The following is a 26,289-nucleotide window of genomic DNA, read 5'->3' on the forward strand; positions in this document are numbered from 1 at the left end:
AATAGTAAAATTAATCCAGCATAAATAGAGAAAGGGTCTTTGATTTATTTGAGTTGAGAATCCTATGTGAACAAGAAATTCGGGCTTAGAACCCATGATAAAATATTTCATGTTGAATAAAAAGGAACACAATGTCGTGATTTTTATCGGGTAATTATAATTTATATAATAATATTAATAATCAGCTAGGCTTATACCCAAGACACCACCATAGGCCTATCTCGTCAAGCGACTTTTAAAGCCATTAATTCAGTTGGCCGGGTTACAATGCTTAGGAGGGTGTCGGCAGGCCCTGCATGCCACGCGAACCAACAGCTCCCTACACTAACCTTTACCGTTAACATCTACAAGTTTTATGGAAGGGAAAACCGAAGAGCTCGGTGGAAAACCCCTTAAAGCAGTGGGGAGAGAACTTGGAAATTCAACGCAGGAGTTGTTCCGTGTTTTAACCAGGTGCCACAAGCTGGGATCAAACCCGGCCCCTGTTTATGCGAGGCGAAAGTGCTAATATTAAATATTCTAACCTACATGTAGATGCCCGTTATAATTTGTGGATCCAACCGCTAATTACCACTGGGAAATCATCACCTGTTATCAGTGTCTCTGGGGAGCAAGTGTTTAGTTGACCTTTTCGATAGAACTAATTTTATTTTTTGGGTTGAGAGTACGCTCTAGAACCTTTTTTCCGACGTAAAAATATTTTTAGAAAACTACTTTTCCGAGATTTCTGAAAATTACAAATTAAAAAGTTCCCTGTCTAATAAATACATGTATATCCTGAAAATTTCAGAGCTCTAGATTAAATAGTCTTTGAGAAAAATTCCCTGTACGTTCACCCTGAGACACCATGTATACAATAAAAAAAAGCTTTATATTATAAAATGGCTAAGTAAAGAAATTTCACACACCATGCTTTTGTAGTAATTCATAATAACATTCGCTTTTGCTATGAGAACAGCGTGGTAACCCTCTTTTTTAAATTATATGTAAGTAGTATAGTACCGTATTCCTAGCCAAACGGGGGCGTGGCTACCGCGTCCCGGGCTGCGTGACGGGGGGGAATGAAGCGGGGAATCGCGATTCCGCCCCCCCTCGGGCGCGTGTCACGCGTGCACTCGTGCGTAACGAGCACAGGTGTTAATTAATTAGCCTAGTTAGTCGACCTGTTCAAGGTCAATTAAAAAAGGGTGAATATTAATGAGCGTGGTATTGTTTTACCGTTAGGGGTCATTGACCTGTTATATGGATAGTATAGTAACATGTGTTTAGGATCATCAAGTAGTTATATTATATGTTTGAATATTAATTTTTGGCGGGAAAGTGTAAGCGTCGATCAACAAGTGGTTAAACTCTATAGGTCTATTACATGTTTGACATGATTTTGGCGGGGAAACGGGTAAAGTTTGTACCTTTATAATAACACGTTAGAGCTAATTGACCTGGTAGCTATATGGTTGAACTGTTAAAGTTTTGGCGGGGATTTAACATGCGTTTATGATGATGTAAGCGCGAAAAGGATCAATGAACAAGTGGAGGGGGGTAAAGTTTGTATTTACTAGTATAAACGTTTGCATGGTTTAATTACCTGACAACGGTTAGGAAGCGTCTTTGGGATTATGGACCCGAACAAGTGATCTCTTTTAGTGGATGTTATATGGTTGAGCTTTTAGCATTTTGGCGAGAAAATTATTTAACATGTTCTGAAGACGGTTAGGAAGCGTCTTAAGTAATCTTAAGAAGTAAATATTAATGAGTTTTATAAGCTGTGTTTAATGTTGCATATTCAAACGGGTAGTGTGGCCATCTTTGTTATTGTTTTAGGAAATTTACAATATTTACGTCAATTTTTTAACGCTTTTTAAACAAGTTGTTCCTAACGGATTTTTATATCGTTACGTACCTAGATGACTTGAACTTGATTATTATGACATATGTATCATATATTACCGTCACGTAACTTTTAATAACGACGCAAGGGAAAGCTTTCTAATTTATATTGAATACATTGCCACTATACGAAATATTTACATAAATTAAACAAGGTCGGTTCGCGCTCGTGACATTTAAATAAACGTAATAAGTAATTACATTGTTATAATAACAAACAAACCGGGTTTTAGTTCTGTAACAATTAATCTAGTTTACATCTAAAAAAAACAACTTATACCGTTGCTTATTTGAATAAAATTGATAATAAAACTTTTTTACAAAACTCAAAAATGAATAATACAATGTTATAAAATAATTTTCAACTCTGAACCTGAAATTAAATGTGTTTGTCAAATTGTTATCACTTTTCTAAATTATCTTACATCCTTCTATGTTTAAAATAAAAAACTCTGATTTAAATTTAAGACTTTATTTATATTTTACAACATTTGTTGTTGACACAAAGGAACTATCGTTAATAACATTTAACACGCTATCAATAAAAGCCACTAACTCGTCTATCGCCTTTAAGAATCCAGTTTTTGGGGGTCGTTCCAAATGCATTTCGTGAGAATTATGCTCTTTTTGAAAATATCTCATTCTTTGTGCAATCAAATCCATTTCAAGTTGACGATTCATTTTTTTCAATTCTTTATTTATATGTTTAATCAGTTCATAGTCCTTGTTTTCTTTATAAGTCATTATTCCACAACAAAAACAAAGCGAAACTAGTTTGTATAAAACGCGATGTGGTTAGTTCAGTACAGGTCGGACACAAAGGAATCTGATTACCGCTAACTATCTCTCTACGACGTTAGAGCTCCTCTGATTACCGCGAACTATATCTCTCTCCACGGCGTTAGCGCTCCTTTAAAGGAATGCTTTTCTCCTTTTTTATCTCCATTTTTAACGCTGTGATTTATTTAGAACAGGTGTTGAGCGGAGAATCCCCCGTTGCTATGGTGACCTCGGCGCGACGTTTATTTGAGTATCAACAAACTTAGCAAATAACCTCGCATGGTTTAAATGTTCTCCACTTAAATATACGTCGCTATCTATGGATATTTTCATTCGGATACATGATTACCTGATATGAAAACTGTACAAGTTTCAATTTTGGTTAAGTTGTCCCAAACAGGGGAAACCATTTTCGTGTAAAGTTAATCTAACAATGCCTCACGTACATAAATCGTTTACGTATACATTGTTTTATATTACGGTACCATCGGTCTGGTCTAATAAGAAATCGAACATGTTTTGTTCGCGAAAGATAAGGAGAATGAGATTAAGAAACTATCATTTTTAATATTACCACTTCTATAATGAACTAAGGTAGTGCTTTTAGTAATATTTAGATTTTAGAGTGGCATTGCCATTTCTCACCACCAGGGGTAAATTGAACTCTTATAAACGTTCGTTGTTTATTAAAGGACATTATAGTATTGCCATTTCTCACCACCAGGGGTAAATTGAACTCTTATAAACGTTCGTTGTTTATTAAAGGACATTATTGTATTGCCATTTCTCACCACTAGGGGTAAATTGAACTCTTATAAACGTAACAAATAACGAACGTTACTTAATTCTTTGACCGAGGGTATTAAAGATCATTATAGTTTCACCACCAGGGGTAAATTAAGAACTTAGTGGCAGCACACACTACCCTGATTGTAACGACTGCATTATTAATGTAAGCAATGTTTAAATACTTGACCAACGAATGTTCCTGTATGTTAGTTTAATGTTGATATTTCGGTTAATATTGCAGTAAAAAGCTAAGCCTACCAAATACGTTGTCGTCAAAACTCGGACCAAAGCTATAACTTGTTTTTCTGTTATAATCTCCCGCGTATTAATTTGGTAATAATAATGGTTAAACGTATTTTATAGCGTCATATGAAATAACGGGCGGAAATAACTTACTAGCAGGTGTTTTCGGTAACGAGTTTAGGGTGAAAGGGCAATTTTGGACTATTTGGTACCGTTTGAGAGGCGGTATTATTGAACTATACATGATAAGTTTAAATAAAGTTTAACATATTGGAAGAAATGCCTTTCTTCGAAGAGTACCCTTTAATAACGCTCGTCTGTTTAACTATATATTTGGTTTTTTTTTCTTGTGCCAGGTGTTTTGAAAACCATAACCACTAGATAGCGGTTTTTAAGTTACCGCTAGGTGACGCTAGTTACAATTTACCGATGGAAGAGCACGCTAAATATTACCCGAGATGTAAATTCGTTTTAAACCAGAACTGCGGAAACATACCATACGAGTATGATTCAAATCAAGCGCCCTATTCATGCACTAACGAGAAGGCTCTGGTCTATAGCTTAATTACTCATGTCATTGAAACTCTAGATCGGAAGAAATCTAGACCACTTTGTAGCATTTTATAATTTTCAACCAGAAACAATGAGTATTAAAATGTAGACGTTAAATCAATAAAACTTTGTGAGCGAGTGTCTTTCCCCTCGTTTTCATCATATTAAAACTGATATACGAAAAGACTATTCTGAACGCGTTGGTAAGGAAATTTTAAATGATGTACAATTAAAATAAGCTATTTTCTGACGTTACGCATCGTCGCTAGTAGCGCCTGTCCTGAGGAGGCTTTTTTGAAAATATTCTGAAACTATTATTATCATGGTTCCTCGTGTATATAATTTGCTAGTGTAAACTAATTTTTCGTATGGTATAATAAAAAAGAACACATTTACTAATAAAAAATTTATTTATAAAATGTTTTTCAAATATATTACATCATTTAAACAATGATCAATCAAATCCCTTACGTCAAATGGACAATAACCTATAAATTGTTCCAAAAAATCTTTTTCCACTTGGTGATCCTGAGAAATACGAAAGGCGGCGTAAATTTCTATAAAGGCACAGGGAATTTGTCGCTTCTGTAATGGTTTATAAACCGCTTGAAATTTCGAAAAATTGTCGACCAAAACACTAAACATTAAGTCTATAACCGGTGCGCTTTGTTTTAACAGACTTAACTGTTCATCTATAAACACTTTAATTTCATTTAAAGCCAGAACTTGCGCTCTACTAAGTGATAGACTGGCTGATAAGTTTATTTCGTATTCCAAATATTTTTGAGTAAACGGCATTAAATTCCATGAAAATCTTCCTCCCGAACAAGAAACTTCGAAATTGTGTTCAAAAGTACAATCGGAATAAGGTTCGACGGTCGGAATTGGCAGATAAATCTTTTTTATTGTTGTTGAGTTTAGATTTTCAATGACTGAAGACCATTCTTTTGTAAGGGCGTCCCATGTTTCTAAGGAAATGTCCGTACTTTGGGCTCCATTAGAAATATAAATACCTGGCTCTTTGTTAAATATTGATACGGTCACTACCAATTGAGTAGGTGAATGTAACGTCAGAGAAACTAAAATAAAATACGTGTTAAATAAAATTAAAGTTTAAAAAGTTTTAACGTACCCTTTTTAAAGGACATTGTATGAATAATCCACTTTTTGTTATCGAATCAATACAACTATAACATTTAGTCCTTGTATAAAACGTGCAGGAATTTTTTAATAGCTCGCGGTTTAGCTTCCTCGGCAAAAACTTTCTCTTTCAGCGAAACTCTCTCTCTCTCTCTCTCTCTCTCTCTCTCTCGACGTCGCGCTTTTCGGGGAACCTCGATGAATCGCTCTCTCTCTCCACGGCGGTGTGGCGCGCGTTTTCTCTCACGCCGAGATAACCAGCTGGTGAAACTCCGCCTGAATGAGGGAGGCGTGTAAATTTATACCAAACGCTTTTGGGCCTAGTCCTCCTGCAAATTTTTTAAAATGTTAAATAATTACACATTTAAAATTTAGTGATACGTAACAATAAGTTTACCTCTTTTGATCAGTATGTTGCTTTATTTTAATACAACCTATTATACAATTTTTTATACATTTTTTATACAATTTTTTATACAATTTTTTACGTGTTATAAGATAATTTTTAACTCGGAACCTAGAAATGGAAAATGGTATTAGAATTGTAATTATTTTTTCGGAACCTAATGTTTTACCGCCTTCTACGACGATAGTGATTCCCATAGCTGTAATTAATATTTCAAATTAAAAATGAGAAACATGATAGTTTTGTTTTATAATTACCGTTTCGAAGATCAAGCTCCCTAGGTTTGTTCGCTGGAGGTTCCGGGTTTTTCGGAGATGTGGCTGGTGGCGATTCGGTCGGGTCGTCCTGTTTCTCGGGATATATTTCTAGGGGATTACCCTCTATACTTTTTACATATGCGGCCACTTGCCTCGCCTTTTCATAGGCGCACACATTTCTGTAAAATAAGAAATACTATATATTTTCCCCGACAAAAGATGGTGGTCATTGATTCATACCGCGTATGGTCGTTGTTAAAATGGTGGTGAAATTCTCCCGGCTGTAGCTCTAATTCGGGGAAATTAGGACACTCGAATCTCGTGGCCACAATTATTCGATCTAAGTCGATAAAGTTTCCCAGGTACTCTTTCGTTTGCCTTTCTTTGACAATAACGTATTCGGCCAGTCGCGTTATATTTAAAACATGGCGATCGACGGCCTCAATATCGTATTGTCCCTGAGCCCTGGGAAGCTTATTGACATGGTTGCTAATCGCGTTCATTTTGCGGTTTGTATCCCCCGAATAATTTTGAGCAGCCGGTGTTCGAAAAACAATGAGGTCTTCGCGACCATCCGAAGTTTTGTATCCAATCTGTAAGATTTATATGGAACTTTAAATATAACAATAATAATAATCAACTAGGCTATTACCCAAGGCACCACCATAGGCCGAAGTCATCAAACGACTTTTGAAGCCATTAATTTAGGTGGCCGGGTTACACGCCCTGCCAACAGCTCCCTACACTAACTATTACAATAAATACTATACTAATTACTATATAAAACTTAAAAAATTACCTCTTTTACTAAAAATCGTTTTGATGACGTATACTTATTTTTAGGCCAAATCATGGCAAAAAGAATGTGTACGGCTACAAACGATTCCCTAGAAGAAATAACTAAGTATTTGTAACAATAAAAAAACACCTATAGAAACTTACATTTTTGTTACTCCGGGAAGGCTCACTAGGGTCAGGATTCCGAGATTCGGGCGACTTAAGGATATATATACTACCTAAAACCCCCTAGGGGACGCGTTGGTTTTAAGAATAATGTGCAGGTGGTTAATTTTATTAAGCTAACGTAACTGAAAGTGTAAATGTAACTACTCTGACATTTTATAACCCCTAGCGGGACGCGTTGGAAACTCTAGCAGCTGTTTCTATTTCGTTGCAAACCATTTTGGTTTAATTTCCGTAACGGTTTTAATGTGCAGGTGGTTAATTTTATTAAGCTAACGTAACTGAAAGTGTAAATGTAACTACTCTGACATTTTATAACCCCTAGCGGGACGCGTTGGAAACTCTAGCAGCTGTTTATATTTCGTTGCAAACCATTTTGGTTTAATTTTCGTAACGGTTTTAATGTGCAGGTGGTTAATTTTATTAAGCTAACGTAACTAAAGATGGCGGCGTTATCCAAGCATCCTAGCAATTACCAAACTCGGGATCACACTTGGAAATAAAAATGGATATTTTACTATCGCCGTCGCTATGAATGTACCTAATTCGTCGCCTTTAAGTACGCAGTATTTCCAAAAGCATTTCGTGACTCCATTGGAAAATCCATTTGGAGATTTAGTTTCAATTTTTCAATTCTGTAGGCTTCCTTCAGCTTTCAACTTTTTTTCAACAGTCGTGAAATAATTTTCATAGATGCGTTGTTGTTTTCATAAGCCAGCCGCTATGGGAAAGAGAAAGATGTCTCTGCTTAGAGTACCAAAGAAATGCTGGATATGTTCAAACATCATTTAAGGACTCATTTATCTTGTAATAAAATAAAAGAAGAATCGGATCTGGCGTGTGATTGTGAGGCGAGTGAATCTCTCCATTATACCGAGCAAGAGGAAATGTCAGATGATAAAATTATCGATTATCTTAACGAACTTATTGTGGCATGTAAAAAGCGCGATGAAAGAATGGAATCATACGAGTCAACAAAAACTACATCTAACGTGGTTTTTCCGCCGAATTCAAATTGCCGACTGAAAAGCAAATGGATGCTTTGATTTATTTTCAAGAATATTGTAAAACTAATCAAATTCCTAATATTAAAACCGTTGTAAAGAAATTGTGAATAAACGTTCTTTCTATTGAATTCATTGTTATTTTTTAATAACATTTTAAGGGGACCGTATAAAAGTACTTTTTAATTAAAGTAAACTAACAATGATTTTTTAGAACACTTACAGTTTAACACTTAAAATTTAATGTAAAGGCGGTATTAAAAAACTCGGATACATATTTTTTACATTGATACTTTATTATAATATTTTTCGTTACACTTTGAAATTAAAATATGTTTACGACTTTTGTAATATTGTTACATTTCCAACTTGGCATCCTCGAATAAATGGACACAATGGAATTGAACGACAATGAACTATTAACGGTATGTCTTCATCTTTCCATTCCTCAACCACCATTGCGCAAAAAGGGCATTTAACACTCGAGTCGTTCTTGAGCGAATAAAATCCCCAGGCGGCCAACTCTTCGGTTCCATATTTAACCCAGTTTTTAAAACTTAATAATCTTTCTTGTTCCGAAAACATTTTTAAAGACTCGTACGAATGCTCCTTTCGTATCGTAGGAAGGACACTTTCAAGTTCTATTCTCGCTGCTATATATTCCGCTTGAAGTTTTCGTTTCTTTTTTTTCAATATATTTATACTTTTTAATAGTGCCGTACACGGTTCGTTATTTTCCTTATCACTCATTATCCAACTGTCGTCCAATTTTGTTCCGTAAAATGAAATATGTAATTCTTGCTTCGTAGGGTTCACCCTAAACTCGTTACCGAAAACACCTGTTAGTAAGTTATTTCCGCCCGTTATTTCATATGACGCTATAAAATACGTTTAACCATTATTATTACCAAATTAATACGCGGGAGATTATAACAGAAAAACAAGTTATAGCTTTGGTCCGAGTTTTGACGACAACGTATTTGGTAGGCTTAGCTTTTTACTGCAATATTAACCGAAATATCAACATTAAACTAACATACAGGAACATTCGTTGGTCAAGTATTTAAACATTGCTTACATTAATAATGCAGTCGTTACAATCAGGGTAGTGTGTGCTGCCATTAAGTTCTTAATTTACCCTGGTGGTGAAACTATAATGCTCTTTAATACCCTCGGTCAACGAATTAAGTAACGTTCGTTATTTGTTACGTTTATAAGAGTTCAATTTACCCCTAGTGGTGAGAAATGGCAATACTATAATGTCCTTTAATGCTGGCAATACTATAATGTCCTTTAATAAACAACGAACGTTTATAAGAGTTCAATTTACCCCTGGTGGTGAGAAATGGCAATACTATAATGTCCTTTAATGCTGGCAATACTATAATGTCCTTTAATAAACAACCAACGTTTATAAGAGTTCAATTTACCCCTGGTGGTGAGAAATGGCAATGCCACTCTAAAATCTAAATAGAATCTGTAAATATTACTATAAGCCCATATCTGCTACCCATTTAATAAAACTATTAATCATTTTAAAGGTTCACAAATTGAATGAGCGTTCTTTCACGTAGTGGCCCCTCCCATAATTTTGCTACCACTTACGAAAATTAACTGACCGTACATGTTAAAGTCTATTAAACCGCTACGTAAACATTCCTCGTGCCGCTTGGTAAACACGGAATAATATACAGCTAGTTAACGATAGATTTAAATATTAAAGATTTTTACGACATTTATAACGGCTCAATACAAGTATAGTTCTTAATACTATAATTTATATACACGATATTATTGATAAACTAACGCAAAATTATAAATAATCGCAGACATGTTCGACTGGTTATATGTTGTCGTAAATGTTTTATGCAATGTACACGTTTAACACGAATAACCGTTTAAAAGTTCATATAGGAGCGAGTTGTTTAAGTAACGGTATGGACCCAAAAGCACTACCTTAGTTCATTATAGAAGTGGTAATATTAAAAATGATAGTTTCTTAATCTCATTCTCCTTATCTTTCGCGAACAAAACATGTTCGATTTCTTATTAGACCAGACCGATGGTACCGTAATATAAAACAATGTATACGTAAACGATTTATGTACGTGAGGCATTGTTAGATTAACTTTACACGAAAATGGTTTCCCCTGTTTGGGACAACTTAACCAAAATTGAAACTTGTACAGTTTTCATATCAGGTAATCATGTATCCGAATGAAAATATCCATAGATAGCGACGTATATTTAAGTGGAGAACATTTAAACCATGCGAGGTTATTTGCTAAATTTGTTGATACTCAAATAAACGTCGCGCCGAGGTCACCATAGCAACGGGGGATTCTCCGCTCAACACCTGTTCTAATTAAATCACAGCGTTAAAAATGGAGATAAACGCGGAGAAAAGCATTCCTTTAAAGGAGCGCTAACGCCGTGGAGAGAGAGATAGTTCGCGGTAATCAGAGGAGCGCTAACGGCGTAGAGAGATAGTTAGCGGTAATCAGATTCCTTTGTGTCCGACCTGTACTGAACTAACCACATCGCGTTTTATACAAACTAGTTTCGCTTTGTTTTTGTTGTGGAATAATGACTTATAAAGAAAACAAGGACTATGAACTGATTAAACATATAAATAAAGAATTGAAAAAAATGAATCGTCAACTTGAAATGGATTTGATTGCACAAAGAATGAGATATTTTCAAAAAGAGCATAATTCTCACGAAATGCATTTGGAACGACCCCCAAAAACTGGATTCTTAAAGGCGATAGACGAGTTAGTGGCTTTTATTGATAGCGTGTTAAATGTTATTAACGATAGTTCCTTTGTGTCAACAACAAATGTTGTAAAATATAAATAAAGTCTTAAATTTAAATCAGAGTTTTTTATTTTAAACATAGAAGAAGAAAAGTGATAACAATTTGACAAACACATTTAATTTCAGGTTCAGAGTTGAAAATTATTTTATAACATTGTATTATTCATTTTTGAGTTTTGTAAAAAAGTTTTATTATCAATTTTATTCAAATAAGCAACGGTATAAGTTGTTTTTTTTAGATGTAAACTAGATTAATTGTTACAGAACTAAAACCCGGTTTGTTTGTTATTATAACAATGTAATTACTTATTACGTTTATTTAAATGTCACGAGCGCGAACCGACCTTGTTTAATTTATGTAAATATTTCGTATAGTGGCAATGTATTCAATATAAATTAGAAAGCTTTCCCTTGCGTCGTTATTAAAAGTTACGTGACGGTAATATATGATACATATGTCATAATAATCAAGTTCAAGTCATCTAGGTACGTAACGATATAAAAATCCGTTAGGAACAACTTGTTTAAAAAGCGTTAAAAAATTGACGTAAATATGGTAAATTTCCTAAAACAATAACAAAGATGGCCACCCTACCCGTTTGAATATGCAACATTAAAGATGGCGGCCAAATCACGTGAATTTTACAAATTACTAAGAGTTCATATAATAACCGCTAAAAGAGAGTTACAAACTTATATTAAGCCTTTGTCATTTTTATCGGGCTTCCTAACGGTTAATAAAACAAAGCGTATAAAACTGATTAATATTTCCTTTTCAAGACCACTTGTTGATTTAACCCCTATCAAATATCTTTACCCCGTTATTAACGTATTGACTATGTTTAAAAACTTGAAATATCCACTCCCTAATTACTTCACAAACTTTCCCGCGCGTCGTTTTTAAAGGTTAAGTGACGGTAATATATAGTTTTTGATGCATTTACAATGTCATAAGCTTGGCCCAAGCCATCTACCGACTTTTAATGCGACGTTTTATGTTAATATATATATATAAAAATCCTTTAGGGACAACTTGTTTAAAAACAAACTTGATCTAAAGTATATATGGCAAATTTCCTAAAAATAACAGAGATGGACACCCTTTTCAATACACAGAACCCGTTTGAATATGAATCATTAAAGATGGCGGCCAAAACACATGAATTTTCCAGCCAAAAATGACTAACAACCGCTAAAAGAGAGACCACTCGAAACCAGCCTACAAACTTTACCCCGTTATGTGTTGTAAATATGAATCATTTTTACCGCGCTTCGGGAAGGCGCGTTTAAGAGTCTATACTTTTTATGTGCATAAAGATTAATAACCTAAAAACCGTTAAAAAGGTGCCCGTATTAGGGTGACTTATATTTGAAACTTCTACCCGAATCCAAAGATACCAGTCTAGTGGTGAAGCATTGACAAATGTTAAACTTTCACCAGCAATCTTTATGGAAGACCCATTTCAATTACCGTAAATAAGATGATCACGTGAACATGTTAAATAATTTTCTCGCCAAAATGCTAAAAGCTCAACCATATAACATCCACTAAAAGAGATCACTTGTTCGGGTCCATAATCCCAAAGACGCTTCCTAACCGTTGTCAGGTAATTAAACCATGCAAACGTTTATACTAGTAAATACAAACTTTACCCCCCTCCACTTGTTCATTGATCCTTTTCGCGCTTACATCATCATAAACGCATGTTAAATCCCCGCCAAAACTTTAACAGTTCAACCATATAGCTACCAGGTCAATTAGCTCTAACGTGTTATTATAAAGGTACAAACTTTACCCGTTTCCCCGCCAAAATCATGTCAAACATGTAATAGACCTATAGAGTTTAACCACTTGTTGATCGACGCTTACACTTTCCCGCCAAAAATTAATATTCAAACATATAATATAACTACTTGATGATCCTAAACACATGTTACTATACTATCCATATAACAGGTCAATGACCCCTGACGGTAAAACAATAATACGCTCATTAATATTCACCCTTTTTTAATTGACCTTGAACAGGTCGACTAACTAGGCTAATTAATTAACACCTGTGCTCGTTACGCACGAGTGCACGCGTGACACGCGCCCGAGGGGGGCGGAATCGCGATTCCCCGCTTCATTCCCCCCCGTCACGCAGCTGGGGACGCGGTAGCCACGCCCCCGTTTGGCTAGGAATACGGTACTATATTACTTATGTAGTCAAAACTACCAATTGTACATAAAATGATATTTACTTAAATATACTGATTTTTAAAAACTTTCAGTTGCTATTTTAAATTGCGTTTTTGTATTATATAACTTCACTGCTCCGTGTAACGATAAAGGAACAATTTGTAATAAGATTAACAGTTTTTACCTTAAAATAAAATCAATGAAATACGAATGGCAACAGGTAAGATCAAACCCATATATTGCAACAACGTATCGAACTAATGAAAGCATATTTTCATGTGGAAAAAACATTCCTAATTTTCCATGTTGTGGAAATGAACGTGACGTCAATGAAATTACCCCTTGGAGCATGTAAGGTCAGGTGCACATGTAAGAAACAACTCTAAACCTTGTAAAATCGAAATTCCCACCGACCATCTACGGCATTAGTCCTTTAATGGACAATCATTATCAAAGATATATATTTATATATATATTTATAAAGCTTACAAAGTCGTATGGTAATTTTTTATTTTAATGTATATTGTTTTAGCAAAGTGCATTTTTAACGAAATTCGCGTTAAGGCAAATGAATCGTTTTTAGATTCGGAAATTCAGACATTACTATCATCAGAGAAATAATGAGGCACGCCATAATCGTGTGATGAACGAACGAAGATGCGCCATTTCCATGCAATCGATCCCGCGGTTTTCATTATTAAGGATTTTTTTTAGCAATACTTACCATTGTAAAGGTTGATTCATCTGCCACAACTAAAAAATTACCCAATTACATTTAAACTAAAATTTACCATATATTCTATCTATTGAACAAACCAAGATTTGTAAAATAAAAAAGGCATGCTTTTAATATCAAGCAAAGTGATCGCACTACGGTTTTACAACAACAGCGGGCTAACTTGCCTCAACACTTTCTAATCCAGGGTACATTTCCTCACTATCTTATGAGTAAGTGTATCATTATCAATTTTTATCTTATTTAAATTTGAATCCCAGTTACGATCTACAAATAGAGTTTCGCTTTCGAAACGGTATTTTAAAAATACTGATTATGCTCATGAATTTTATACAGCCTCTTTATCATTTTAAAAAGTATATTTCTAGAGTGTGGTCATGAGAAGGGTCCACATTGAGTTTCCCCTTTTATCTACTTTATATATTTTCTCCTCAAAAACAGGATTGACACCTTTGGAACATTCCCAGACTATTTTTGCAATGAAAATATTATATCGCAGTTTTTGCTTAGAATTGGTTTGGAAAACTTTGATGGTGTTGGGACTTGCCCAAGAAAGGCGAAGAAACAAAAGCTTCATCAGGAGACTTTTGCGAGCATTGCCGACTTTTGTGATTGTCAATGGGTGCTTCGTTCACTCGTGCGCGTGGGCCATTGACACTCTCGTGAGATACGGAGATATCGTCACTGTGTTTTACGGTATAGTCGTTGTATATCGCGTATCAGTTGTTATGTATTTGACTAATAATTCAATATTTGGCGTTGATTTTATCCAACGTTCTATTGGAATAATACAAGGTGTACAGAACCGTTCACCCATGTTTCACTCATCTCAAAATGAAATGCTAACGATCATTGAGACTTTAATAATAGTTTTGGGATTGATCGCTGTCATTCTAATTATACCTATTGCAGTTGCATTCGAAGAAAAACACGTTTCTAATTACGTTAGATACGCATTATATGATTTCGATTTTCTACAGAATAATCAGATTTTGGCCCGCTGTTTCGTGTTCTTTGATTATTTTCTTTTCTACACGGTGTTGTTACTGATGTTTCTGTATCAAGCAATGGCAACCTTCGTAGTGGACTCCGTCAGATGCAAGCTGTTGCAGTTCTCCGCGATGATGGCCGATGGGCAGCTGGGCGACCAGGAACTTATCAATTTGAATTCTAAGTTGTATATTACAGTTAGATCTCTCAATCATGTCCTTATGATTATCGTCTTTCTTTTTTTAATCGATTTTATTGTAAATTTTTGTTTGAATTTAACAACGGTTATCGTCGATACTGATAATGCTGGACTACTCCATAAAATATTTTTCATTCTGCAAACAGTCCTTCCACTCTTTAGTACTTGGGTGTTACTCTTTACAATGGCATGTAATTCTATCACTAAAAATATAATAATGTCTGCTTTTTATAAACGAGCGTTTAAGCGACTTAATATTTCAACGTCTTATCAAACTGAAATGAGATCTCTAAGATGCAAAATTCGTTCAATCGACCTTACTTATTCGTTTATAAATATTATCCCAGTCACTCTTGATTTTCTTCAAAATTTATTAAGTGGAGCCGTTAGTTATTTGATTTTCTTTTTATGGATGACGTACTTAAAGCCCATGATTAGTAACTCTTTTAATTCAGAATAGAACATACATTTGTCTTGCACAGAAAACGTAAATACACCTATTTGAGGAGCACGATTACATAAATTATTATTATTTACATTTAGACTAGACCGACTGAAATACTAATTTCCAGCGCCATAGGTGCACAGGGACTCTACAATTGGAAATTAAAGTATGCTTCTTTTGTCAAAAAAGCCCAGAAATTGGCAAGTTTACTAGATAATATATTTTTCGGCCAGTCTTCAAAACACATTGTCTGATAATATTTGTTGCTGTCTGATCTCAGCCTTCAGAATATCTGAATCAAACGATTCAATAATTTTTTTTGGCTACCAAACTAGAACAGTTACCAAAACGTTGAAATAAATCGAAAACATATTTCGTGTATATCTCTCAAATTTATTTATTTTGAAGTTATCAGTTACGTGCAGCGTTTCTCAAACAATAAATGCTTTCAAGAAAAAACAACTGATTTTGATTTTACTAATTTTCTCCTTGCAGTGAAAGACAATGAAATACGTTCAAGGCAGTGGCGTAAATAGCGCCCCCGCAGACCCCGCGGTGCGGGGGGGGCGAGAACTAGGGGGCCCCCAAACGTTCATGATTGAAATCGGTGCTATTTAAAAGGGCCCAGAGTTGTTTTTCGCGGGGGGCCCCGGAGTTCCTAGTTACGCCACTGGTTCAAGGCTTATTGTTTTGTATCTTAGATTTTGGAATAATATTTAAGAGTAAACACACATAGATGGGAAGGCGGAGTGCTTAGAACTTTCGCCTCGCAGCAACAGGAGCCGGGTTCGATCCCAGCTTGCGGCACTGGGTGAAAACTCGGAACCACTCCTTCTGCGTTGAGTTTGCAAGTTCTCTCCCCACTGGTTTAAGGGGTTTTTCCCGGAGTTCTTCGGTTACCCTTCCATAAAAACTTGTCTAGGTTAACGGTAATAGTTAGTGTAGGGGCTGTTGGCTCTCGTGACATGAAGGGCTTGCCACCACCCTCCTACGCATTGTAACCCGGCCACCTGGATTAATGGCTTTAAAAGTCGCTTGGTGACTTAGGATTAAGGTGGTGACTTAGGTATTAGCCTAGCTGATTATTATTATTATTTGTACTATTTAACTTAAAATTTTTATATTTATTATGTAAAAAGTTTAAAAGTTTAATATTTAGGTTCAAAAATCAGGTGGATGATGTAAAATGTCCTACCAAACTGTAGAGTTTTTAATATATTACTATTTAATAAACCGCTCAATTATTATTAAAACCATGCTTTTATACCAAAGATCAATTTACGCAAGGAAAAACTTAGAACTGCATTTCAATGTAGATCTACCAATTTTTTATTTATTTTTGTAAGAGTCAGTTGCCGTCATCTAGTGAGCGGAATTATTAATAATGATAACGTTCACAAACAATAAATTTAAAAAATTATACCTACTGCTAAATATATTTCGGTAAAAAGAATCAAAATAGGTGCTGGTATAAAATTGGATCTCCTCCCCCTGCAGGGTCAAAAAAAGAAGTATTGAAGTTTCGGTCTGTCAGAAGTATTGTAATAGCTTCAGCGAGGACTGGGAGGGATAGAAGAAGAAGAATAGCTGTAATTTTAATTAACCAGACGAATAGAGGGACCCGTTCCATAATTATTCCTGGGGTTCGTAGATTAATTACAGTTGTGATGAAGTTAACAGCTCCGAAAATGGATGAGATACCTGCTGAATGGAAAGAAAAAATTGTTAAATCAACAGATGGTTCTCTATGAGCTAAATTTATTGATAAAGGGGGTAAACTGTTCACCCTGTGCCAGCGCCTCTTTCGACTATGGTAGAGCTCAAAAGTAGTAGGAAAGAGCGGGGTAGTAATCAAAACTTATATTGTTTAAACGGGGAAAAGCTATATCTGGCGCTGCTAATATTAAAGGAACTAACCAGTTTCCAAAACTACCTACTAATTATTATTGGTATAATTATAAAGAAGATTATCACAAAAGCATGGTAGGCGACAATTACATCATAAATTTGTTCATTTTCTATTATTGATACTGGTTGTCCTAATTCAATACGAATTAGAATGCATATGGCTGAACCTACCATTGCAGCCCAGACCCAAAAAATTATTTATAGTTGAGCATAATCATCGCGGTAAAATGTCTGAAGATAAAGAGGTAAATTGTAAATTTATTAATGGATTTCAAAAGTCAAACTTTTAGCCAGAGAATCCAACAGTAGACCAGTTTCGCCCTTTTGGGGCTCATCAGTACTGTGTAGGCACTCTGGCTATACTCAGGAATCTGCCGATATCAGTAAAACTAATAAACATTCAGAGTGCCCTATATGAGCAGTCCATTGCAATTTATAGTGAAATTCAACGGAAGCCCGAGCACAGGCCCGTCTTAAGATCTTTTGGGGCCCTGGGCTAAATTATTTTCTTAAGACCTCCGTGATCCTTAACGGTCAGCCTTTGTATGTCCGTTGTCTAAATTCAACTACACAATAATCAAACCAAAACTTTAAATTTCAAAAGTATAACATAGGCCTACTGAAAATAAGATTTTTACTGACAATGAGTCAGTGACTCGCTGTTAGGTTATAGAAATTGTTGGTACCGTATGATACACGATGTGGCGATGAGTCAAATTATTTTAGACGTAACTAAAAGAAATATTAAATTAAATGAGCATAAATAATATTTAACCAACTAAACCCTTATCCCTAGAGTAGAGGCTGTATGGCTGGTCTTTCCGGGGCCCCAAAACTGGCTGGGGGCCCTGGGCTGTAGACCATTTAGCCCATGGATTAATACGGCCCTGCCCGAGCGTAAAAGATGTCTGTTGAATAGCGACCGCCATGCAATAAATGGTGAAGAATTTCACCATAAATTGCAATGGACTGCTCATATAGGGCACTCTGAATGTTTATTTTTTAATGGATTATTCCTTTTACTAGAGTTTTATAGTTTAAGAAAAAAATTTAATATTGCAAATTTTAAGATATCAGTAATTAAAGCTTAACTTTGATAAATATAAACTTTGAATGTTAATAGTTTTTTTTAACTTAAGGCTTTAATAGTTTAGGATAATGAGAGGGCCCAGTATGAAAAACACAATTGAGAGGCAATTTTTTTTTGGTAGTTTAAGAGGTCTTTGATTGGAGATGGCTAGGGCATTGTACAGTAGCGGCGCCAGCAATAGGCCGGGGTAGGTCTGGGCCTACATGAAATTTTGGTAGGGGCCTCGAAAAGTCATCGTAAGGGGCCTCCAAAATTTAATATATGGGCCTCCAAATTATTTAATATAAAAAATTCTGTAATTTGTTTGCGAAATAATTTATTAATTTATTAATTTCCCAATATTCAATGGAAGTGAATGGCTTAACGACACTGCTGTTTTTATTCCTTTTAAAGGTACGAGTAACTTTTCTTTGACAGTAGTTTATTTTTTAGTTTTAATTTTTCGCGAGCGCTACTATATCGAAATTCTATCTTTAATTTTATCTTTACAAATTAATGGTTCTTAAACTTACTTAACTATTACTTAGTGTACCGACGTACATTCATTTTCGTAAAGTTGTAAGTTCTTATGTAAGGGATGTACATGCGAAGTACCGAAGGAATGAATGTAAATTGATAGACTGGAATTCAGTGGTAGAAATAAGTAAATAACCACTCATTTGTTAAGTGTTATCGGTACACAAAAAAGGATCAACAAACACTCAGTTTTTAGAAATGTTTAAATTCATAATTAACTCTAATTTTTTCATCGCGTACCCATTTTACCAAAAATTTCACCACTTGCTTCAAAAAAATTAAATAATCCACGCGGACGGATTTGAAAAAAATTGTGGTGGGGGGTCCTCCATAATTTTGGTGGGACACCAAATGGTTGGCCTACCTCTCCAAAACTCCTGGCGCCGCTACTGACATTGTAAGTTATCCGGAGATAAAAATATAAGTTAATTATCGAGCCTAGTATTATTAAGAAAATTAGGAGGTATCTGTTATTGGTAATTAATAAGGATTAATTAATTAATATAGGGGCAGTCTTGACCCTTTACTTATGAATATAGTTTTGTTAAGTGAACTAATATTGTGCTTATTTAAAAGATTTGACAAAATAGCTAACGTGATTGCGTGGACGAGGAAATAAATTCGAAAGATTTTTAAGTTCAGCTTGAGAGCTACTAGGAGTCAGGCTAATTGGGAGATAGATGCAAATCCTAGAATTGTTTTTGTGGATGTTTGATTAAACACACTTAAGGCCACAATAATTAATTATAACACAATATAAAATAAAAGATTTATTTTAGTTATCGTTAAAGTAACTAGTAGTAAGGGGTTAATTTTTGTCATGTTAGGATAATGAACGTGTTTAGTCAGCTTACGCTTTCTAAAAGAGTTGGTACTCAAAAATGTAGAGGGGCTGCTCCTATTTTAGCTATTAAAGCTAGGAGTGTGAGGGATGAAAATGAAAAATTCATTTCTATTCGAAAGGATCCGATGATAAGTATAGAATCAGCTACCCCCTTTACCAAGAAATATTTTACAGCCGCTTCTGAGCTGCTGATATTATCCTTATTAATAATGAAAGGGACGAGTCCAATTAAATTTATTTCGAGTCCAAATCAGACTATAAATCAGGATGCTGCTCTGAGGGAGATTGTTGGCCCTAATATAACTATTATTAGGAAAATGAGGTTATATGATTATAAAAGGAGTGATTCTCATCGTTAGGTCATGGGCCTAAAAGCTTAGTTTAGCTTACTTTTAAGGTTTGGTGTTGTTACACAGTGCCCTTTGAAGACACAGGAGATAATTGTATTGCAACTAGAGATGTGAGCCGGTAAATTTACCGGTAATGGCAAAATTACGGTAAATTTACCGAGTGGTTTTACCGGTAAATTTACCAATTACTTTCATAAAGCAAAAACACCAAAAAAATATTTTGTTAAACTTCAAATAAAAGAAGAAACAATTACATTTTACATTGGACCAGAAAACCAAATCATTTTCCTGTTAAAGACACCGAATTCCCGGCACTGTGATTCTACGTTACATACATTTAAATGTATTTCCAAGGGGTTATCTAGGAGGTTTCTCTAAGTTTAATGTAACCTAAGGCTATGGTAAAATTAAAATACTATTTTAATAATTATTGGGACATCAAACCATTATTTTTATTAAATAAAAAAGGTAATGGTAAATTTACCGGTAATTTTACTAGTAATTTTACCGGTAAATTTACCGTTTTTATTTTGACAGGTAAATTCACATTACTAATTGCAACTAATAGAATTTAAAAAACGTGACAACTTAGATAAGATAATTAAAAATGGTAAAGAAGTATTTGTCTAAGACGATCCTAAAAAGGTCGCTAATACTTTTAACGAGTATTTTTCTACGGTAGGTCCTACCCTTGCTTAGGATATAATCGATAAAACTAATAACTCAAATTGTGATAATTATATTGATAGTATTCAGGCTTCTGAACGAAGCATTTTTTTGTCCTGTTACGCATATATGAATATATATTTCTATTCCACTTGCGCGTATTATTATTCGCTCTTTAGTATCTGTTACTTTTTCAGATATATTCAAGAAGACAATTATAGTCCGCATATTTAAATACGGTAATAAGTACGATATCGAAAATTACAGGCCAATTGCATTACTAAGTAACATTTCTAAATTGTTTAAAAAAAATAATGAAAAAACAGTTGTTATCTTTTCTGGAGCAAATTAACTTTTTTTCGAAAAACCAAAATGCTTTTAGAAAGAACTTAGGTACCGGTGATGCCATTTTAAATGTTACCTACAGAGTTAAACAACTCTGTAGGTAAGAATAAGAAAATAAAAGGGATATTCCTTGATCTCAAAAAGCATTTGACACTGTCTCCCACTCAATATTGTTAAAGAACTAGAAAGAATTGGTGTCAGAGGTATTGCTCTTAATTGGTTCAAAAGTTATTTAAATAATCGTGAGTTGTAGTAAGGATCCAAAATTACTTACTTATGGTATTCCTCAAGGAACGGTCATTGGCCCTTTATTATTTTTAGTCTACATGAATGATGTATGTAATATACAAATTAATAATAAAATAGTATCTTTTGCCGACGATACAATTTTTTATGTGAGGCTTATTTTTGGTCGGAAGCCTTTAAAAAAGCTCAAGGCGATATATGTATATTCTATAAATTATTAAATACTAATTTACTCACTTTAAATATTAAAAAGACGAAATATATATGCTTCTCTGTAAGAGACCTTAAAAACTTAATTTTAACTTTGAAATTCAAATTCATGAAAATTATAATTGTTCACTATGTTCTGACAACTGTCTAAAATTACAAAGGTTAATGAGATCAAATACCTGGGAATATTTATAGAAAGCCCCCTAAAATGGAAAAATCACATAAATTACATAATCAAAAAATGTCGAATTACATTGCATAAATTTTATATTCTCCGGAATTTTCTTTCAATGGATTGTGTATTTTGCGCTGGTTCAATCTGTATTGTGCTACGGTATTCTGGGATGGGGGGTACTTATAAATTTATTTTTGATCCTCTTGAAATTATGCAAAGAAAAATTATGCGTGTCTCTTTACGGGCTAGTGCTCGGAATTGTTTATTCATTATCCACAAAATTTCCGATTTATTTAAAAAAAGTTGGTAAAAAGAATATAATTTTAACTTATTTAATTATGTTTTTACGCAACCAAGTATTTATTTTAATTAAAATGGTATTTATTTAAATAATTGTTTGTTTTGTTTAAATAATAGGCTTATCCACTTTCGATTATTTAAACATTTTTCAATTATTATTCAAATATTGGTTATTTAAATAAATATTATTTAAATATCGCCAAACTGATTTTATCCATGGATAAAAGTTAATCGAACGCCGACCTCCATTATGGGCATATTTACTTGAAAGCCGTAGCATATTACATAATACCTTTCGTGTTTTTACTGTAAGGCAATTAAATTTTAAGTAAATTCTATTATATACCTATAAAATTAGAAATTATATTTCATACGAAAATATACATTGTACGCGCAATATTGAATCTGGAAATGTTGTTGTTAACAGAATGATGCTTTAAAAGTATTGGTCAAAAACAAGCCACCTATTTAGGACCAAAATTATTTAATTTTCTGGATGTAGGGATAAAGTTAATCCAACATTTTCAAATTGTTAAGAAGAAAATAATTACCTGGTTAATTAATTTGGAGATTGAAAAATTATATAGTATGTTAGACCTTTAATCTGTTGTTGGTAAATATTGTAACTTTAGTAATGTTATATTTTGGTTTTCCACTGTTTTAGCTATCTGCTCACTTTGAGATCTATGTTTCTTTTTATTATTGGCTAATAGGAAAAAGGATTTATTAATAATTGTATATTTATGTTCGCAGCCACGCACAAGCAATTTTGCTAATGTGGCAACGGGAAGATGCAATATTTTCTTGTAATACTTCATTTATAAATTTGTGCATCAATAAATTTAATTGAATTAAATTAAACTTGATTTTTTCCCCTTCCCTCTAAGAAAAAAGTAAAATTAATTTTTATTAATTTTAAGCTCTCCCCAGTAGCAATTGTCGCCTGCCCGACGGCGCCGATTTTCCGTTGTGCCGACTGTCTGACGGTGACAATTTCATGGTCCAAATACAGTCGGGAAACTACTCTTTTGACTGGTACTATGTCCGCCCGAATTACCGTCGGGGAAACTATTTTTACCGCAAAGAAATTACTTTCCGACTAACAATGGGTAGGTATTACGACTCAATATTGCAATGATACCCGACTCCATTTGGGATTCATAACCGACCCCGTTTTGGATACACACCCGACACCATTTCGGATACATTCCCGACCCCGTTTAGGATATATGCCCGACCCCGTTTCGGATACATGCCCGACCCCGTTTCGGATACATGCCCGATCCCGTTTCGGATACATATCCGACCACATTTCGGATACATACCCGACCCCGTTTAGGAAACATACCCGACCCCGTTTCGGATTCATACCTGACCCCGTTTCGGATTCATACCCAACCCCGTTTCGAATACATACCCGACCCCGTTTAGGATATATGCCCGACCCCGTTTCGGATACGCACCCGATCCCATTTCGGATTCATACGCGATTCCGTTTCGTATTCATACCCGACCCCGTTTCGGATACCCACCCATCCCCATTTCGGATAACCACCCGACCCCGTTTCGGACTCATACCCGACCCCGTTTCGGATACCCACCCATCCCCATTTCGGATAACCACCCGACCCCGTTTCGGACTCATACTTGACCCCGTTTCGGATCCATACCCGACCCCGTTTCGGATACCCACCTAACCCCATTTCGGATAACCACCCGACCCCGTTTCGCACTCATACACGACCCCGTTTAGGATTCATACCCGACCCCGTTACGGAGTCATACCCAACACGAACTCTTTGGAATATTAAGATGTCTCTAGACGTATAATTCTGGTATGAACCTATAAAAACGTATTATATTAATACATCCCGAATTTAAACAGTGCAATCTTTCTTAAAAATATATTTATTGAGAAATAGTTTATAAAAGTTTTATAAATTAGGTACCGTATATCATTTTAAAAAGATATACAAAAGATTACACAACACCTTTAGAATTTTGCTTTAATTATATTTCCCAACAAATTAAATTTAGTAAAGTTTCATTTATTAATTAAACATTTAAAGCAGCAAATGAATAACGAAACTCGCCCAACTAATATAATTCCTACTCCTTAGAGCCTAGCTTACTAAAATCGTGCATGCCTTAAAGCAGACGGATGAAACCTAAAAGAAGAAAAATTTAGAAAACTTCTAAAAATTCTTATAAGTGACTATTTTAGCAACAGGTTGAAAAAACCATAAATATATTCTGTCTTTAATAACTCAATAAGACGGACAGTTGGGAATATATCCATAACAAGTAAAAATAGTCAACTGGCGATGTGACTATTTCTCCCACACCTGAACGCTGAATATTCGGTCTCGGTACGTCACTACGTCGATGAAATAGTTTTTAAACAAACGTCTAATCAATTGGATACCGAAACCAAGGAGGATAGAAACTTAGAAAGGGAGACGCAGTAAGAGGCATGAACGCGCCAGTATCCTTGTAAAAAGTTTAGCCCGCGCTTGGCGCGAAAAATTCAGAAAAATGGCGGCAGCACGTAGCACAAGGTCAGTGCCGTAACTAGGGCGGTGCCAGCGGTGCACAGGCACAGGGCGCAGACCTTGGAGGGGCGCAGAAATGACCAGGCCAGGACCAAGGTTTTTTCCTATCTGACTAACGTTAAATTTTGGTGGTAGCGAAACCCTGGTGGGAAAATATATTCACGGTAAATTCAGGCGATTGACGGGGCCGCTAAAGCGCTGTACGCGTGATCGAAGTTGGCCGTGGCTAATCGCTAGTGATTAGTGGGTGCAAGAAATCGAAAGTAAGTTATTTTTTATGTAATAAATTTATATTATACGCTTGTGAGTGACTGGGTGTCAGTAGTAAACATCCCAATGTCTTCTAAGCTCTACCGTAGCCGTAGTCGCTAATAGCATGACTGGTTATAGTCACTAAATTATTATAAAAGATTTAATAATTAATTATTGTGTTATTCGAAATTCTAATAACTAAATTCACACGTTTTTGATGAAATATTTATAACCTTAGGTTAGGTGTAAAATATACTAGCAAATAAAAATAAAAAGTTTTTGCAAAGTCAATTTGGTACGCGAAGGGTAAGAATAAGAGCAATTTTTGGGTTAAACTCTACTAAAATACGTAGGTTAAAAGTAACATCAAGAATTTTCACTCAACCCGTTTCGATTTGTTTCTAAACGGTTCGAAACGTTTTCTTTCTTTTAGTGTAACCGTAGCTATGAGAGTTGTGTAGGTGTGTGTCACCTACTAGGTTAATTTTAAAGGCTTGGGCTAGTGGGCTCCTATAAAGGATTATCTCGGTTGGGTTTGTACGCTATTTCAATGAACATAATTTATAAAAATAATATTTTTACATCAGGAAGTTTGCTATTTCAATTTATATAATAATATAAAGCCACGTAGCGGCAAACGTGAGAAGCTCATAAACTGCTGGACTTTCATCTGCTTAGCAGACGCTTTGTATTTTTATTATGGCAAATCGTCCGCTTAGCAGACAAAAATCCAGCAGTCTATGAACTACAAGCGTTTGCCACTACGTGACTCGTCACTCTATGTAAACTATATATACTATTGAACTACACATAGCACGGCTCCTGTCGTATGAAAACGTAATCAAGGACTTCGCAATGAGGAAAGCGCGTAAAGTAAATCTTTAAAAAGATAGTAGTCTAACTTGTTTCTGTACTAATCGGATTTTTGTGTATTTTGGCAAATATTTTCAAATAAATGATATTTTAACTAATTTAAATATAAATATTCAAAATTCTACCAAGTAGCTATATTAATTGAAAATTTTACCAAGTACCTATACTCAAACCAAAATTTAGTTTTTGAATGATAGATTTTTTATAGACATTGTCACATTGTTTATTTTATAGTCATAAACGGGAAAGATTAGAACATTGTTTAAGGGCGCAGTTATAGAAGCTCGCACCGGGCGCAGAAAAGGCTAGTTACGGCACTGCTCTCCGGTCCCAGCTCTCTCATACAGCGTAGAAAAAGTGAAACCCCACGATCCCCTATGAGAACTGATACCCCCAGTCCTCATTCTCTCATTTAGATTACTACTATACTTAATACGTCTATAAATCACATTAAGAGGCACAACCTTTTCCGTATCTTTTCATTATATATTTTCCTTGCGGCTTCAAAAATTACCCGGGAAATAATTAAATTATTTAAAAGTATTGGCAGCCCCGCTTCTTAGTCATTTTCC

At 34.8% G+C, this 26,289-nt stretch overlaps 1 protein-coding gene across 1 annotated transcript; it reads right to left on the bottom strand.

The window, feature by feature from the left end:
- Window positions 1-5,634: 5,634 nt before the first annotated feature.
- On the bottom strand, window positions 5,635-6,881 carry LOC149956142 (uncharacterized). The gene is made up of 5 exons (XM_090166781.1): window positions 6,854-6,881; window positions 6,295-6,647; window positions 6,055-6,233; window positions 5,967-5,996; window positions 5,635-5,720 (listed from the first exon to the last, which is right to left on the bottom strand). The coding sequence occupies exons 2-5, from the start codon at window positions 6,555-6,557 to the stop codon at window positions 5,635-5,637; spliced, it is 558 nt and encodes a 185-aa protein (XP_090022907.1). The 5' UTR covers window positions 6,558-6,647; window positions 6,854-6,881.
- Window positions 6,882-26,289: the final 19,408 nt, after the last annotated feature.

Source organism: Leiobunum rupestre, chromosome 2 (assembly GCF_980474605.1).
Source record: "Leiobunum rupestre chromosome 2, qqLeiRupe1.1.hap1, whole genome shotgun sequence".
NCBI classification, from domain to species: Eukaryota; Metazoa; Arthropoda; class Arachnida; order Opiliones; family Sclerosomatidae; genus Leiobunum; species Leiobunum rupestre.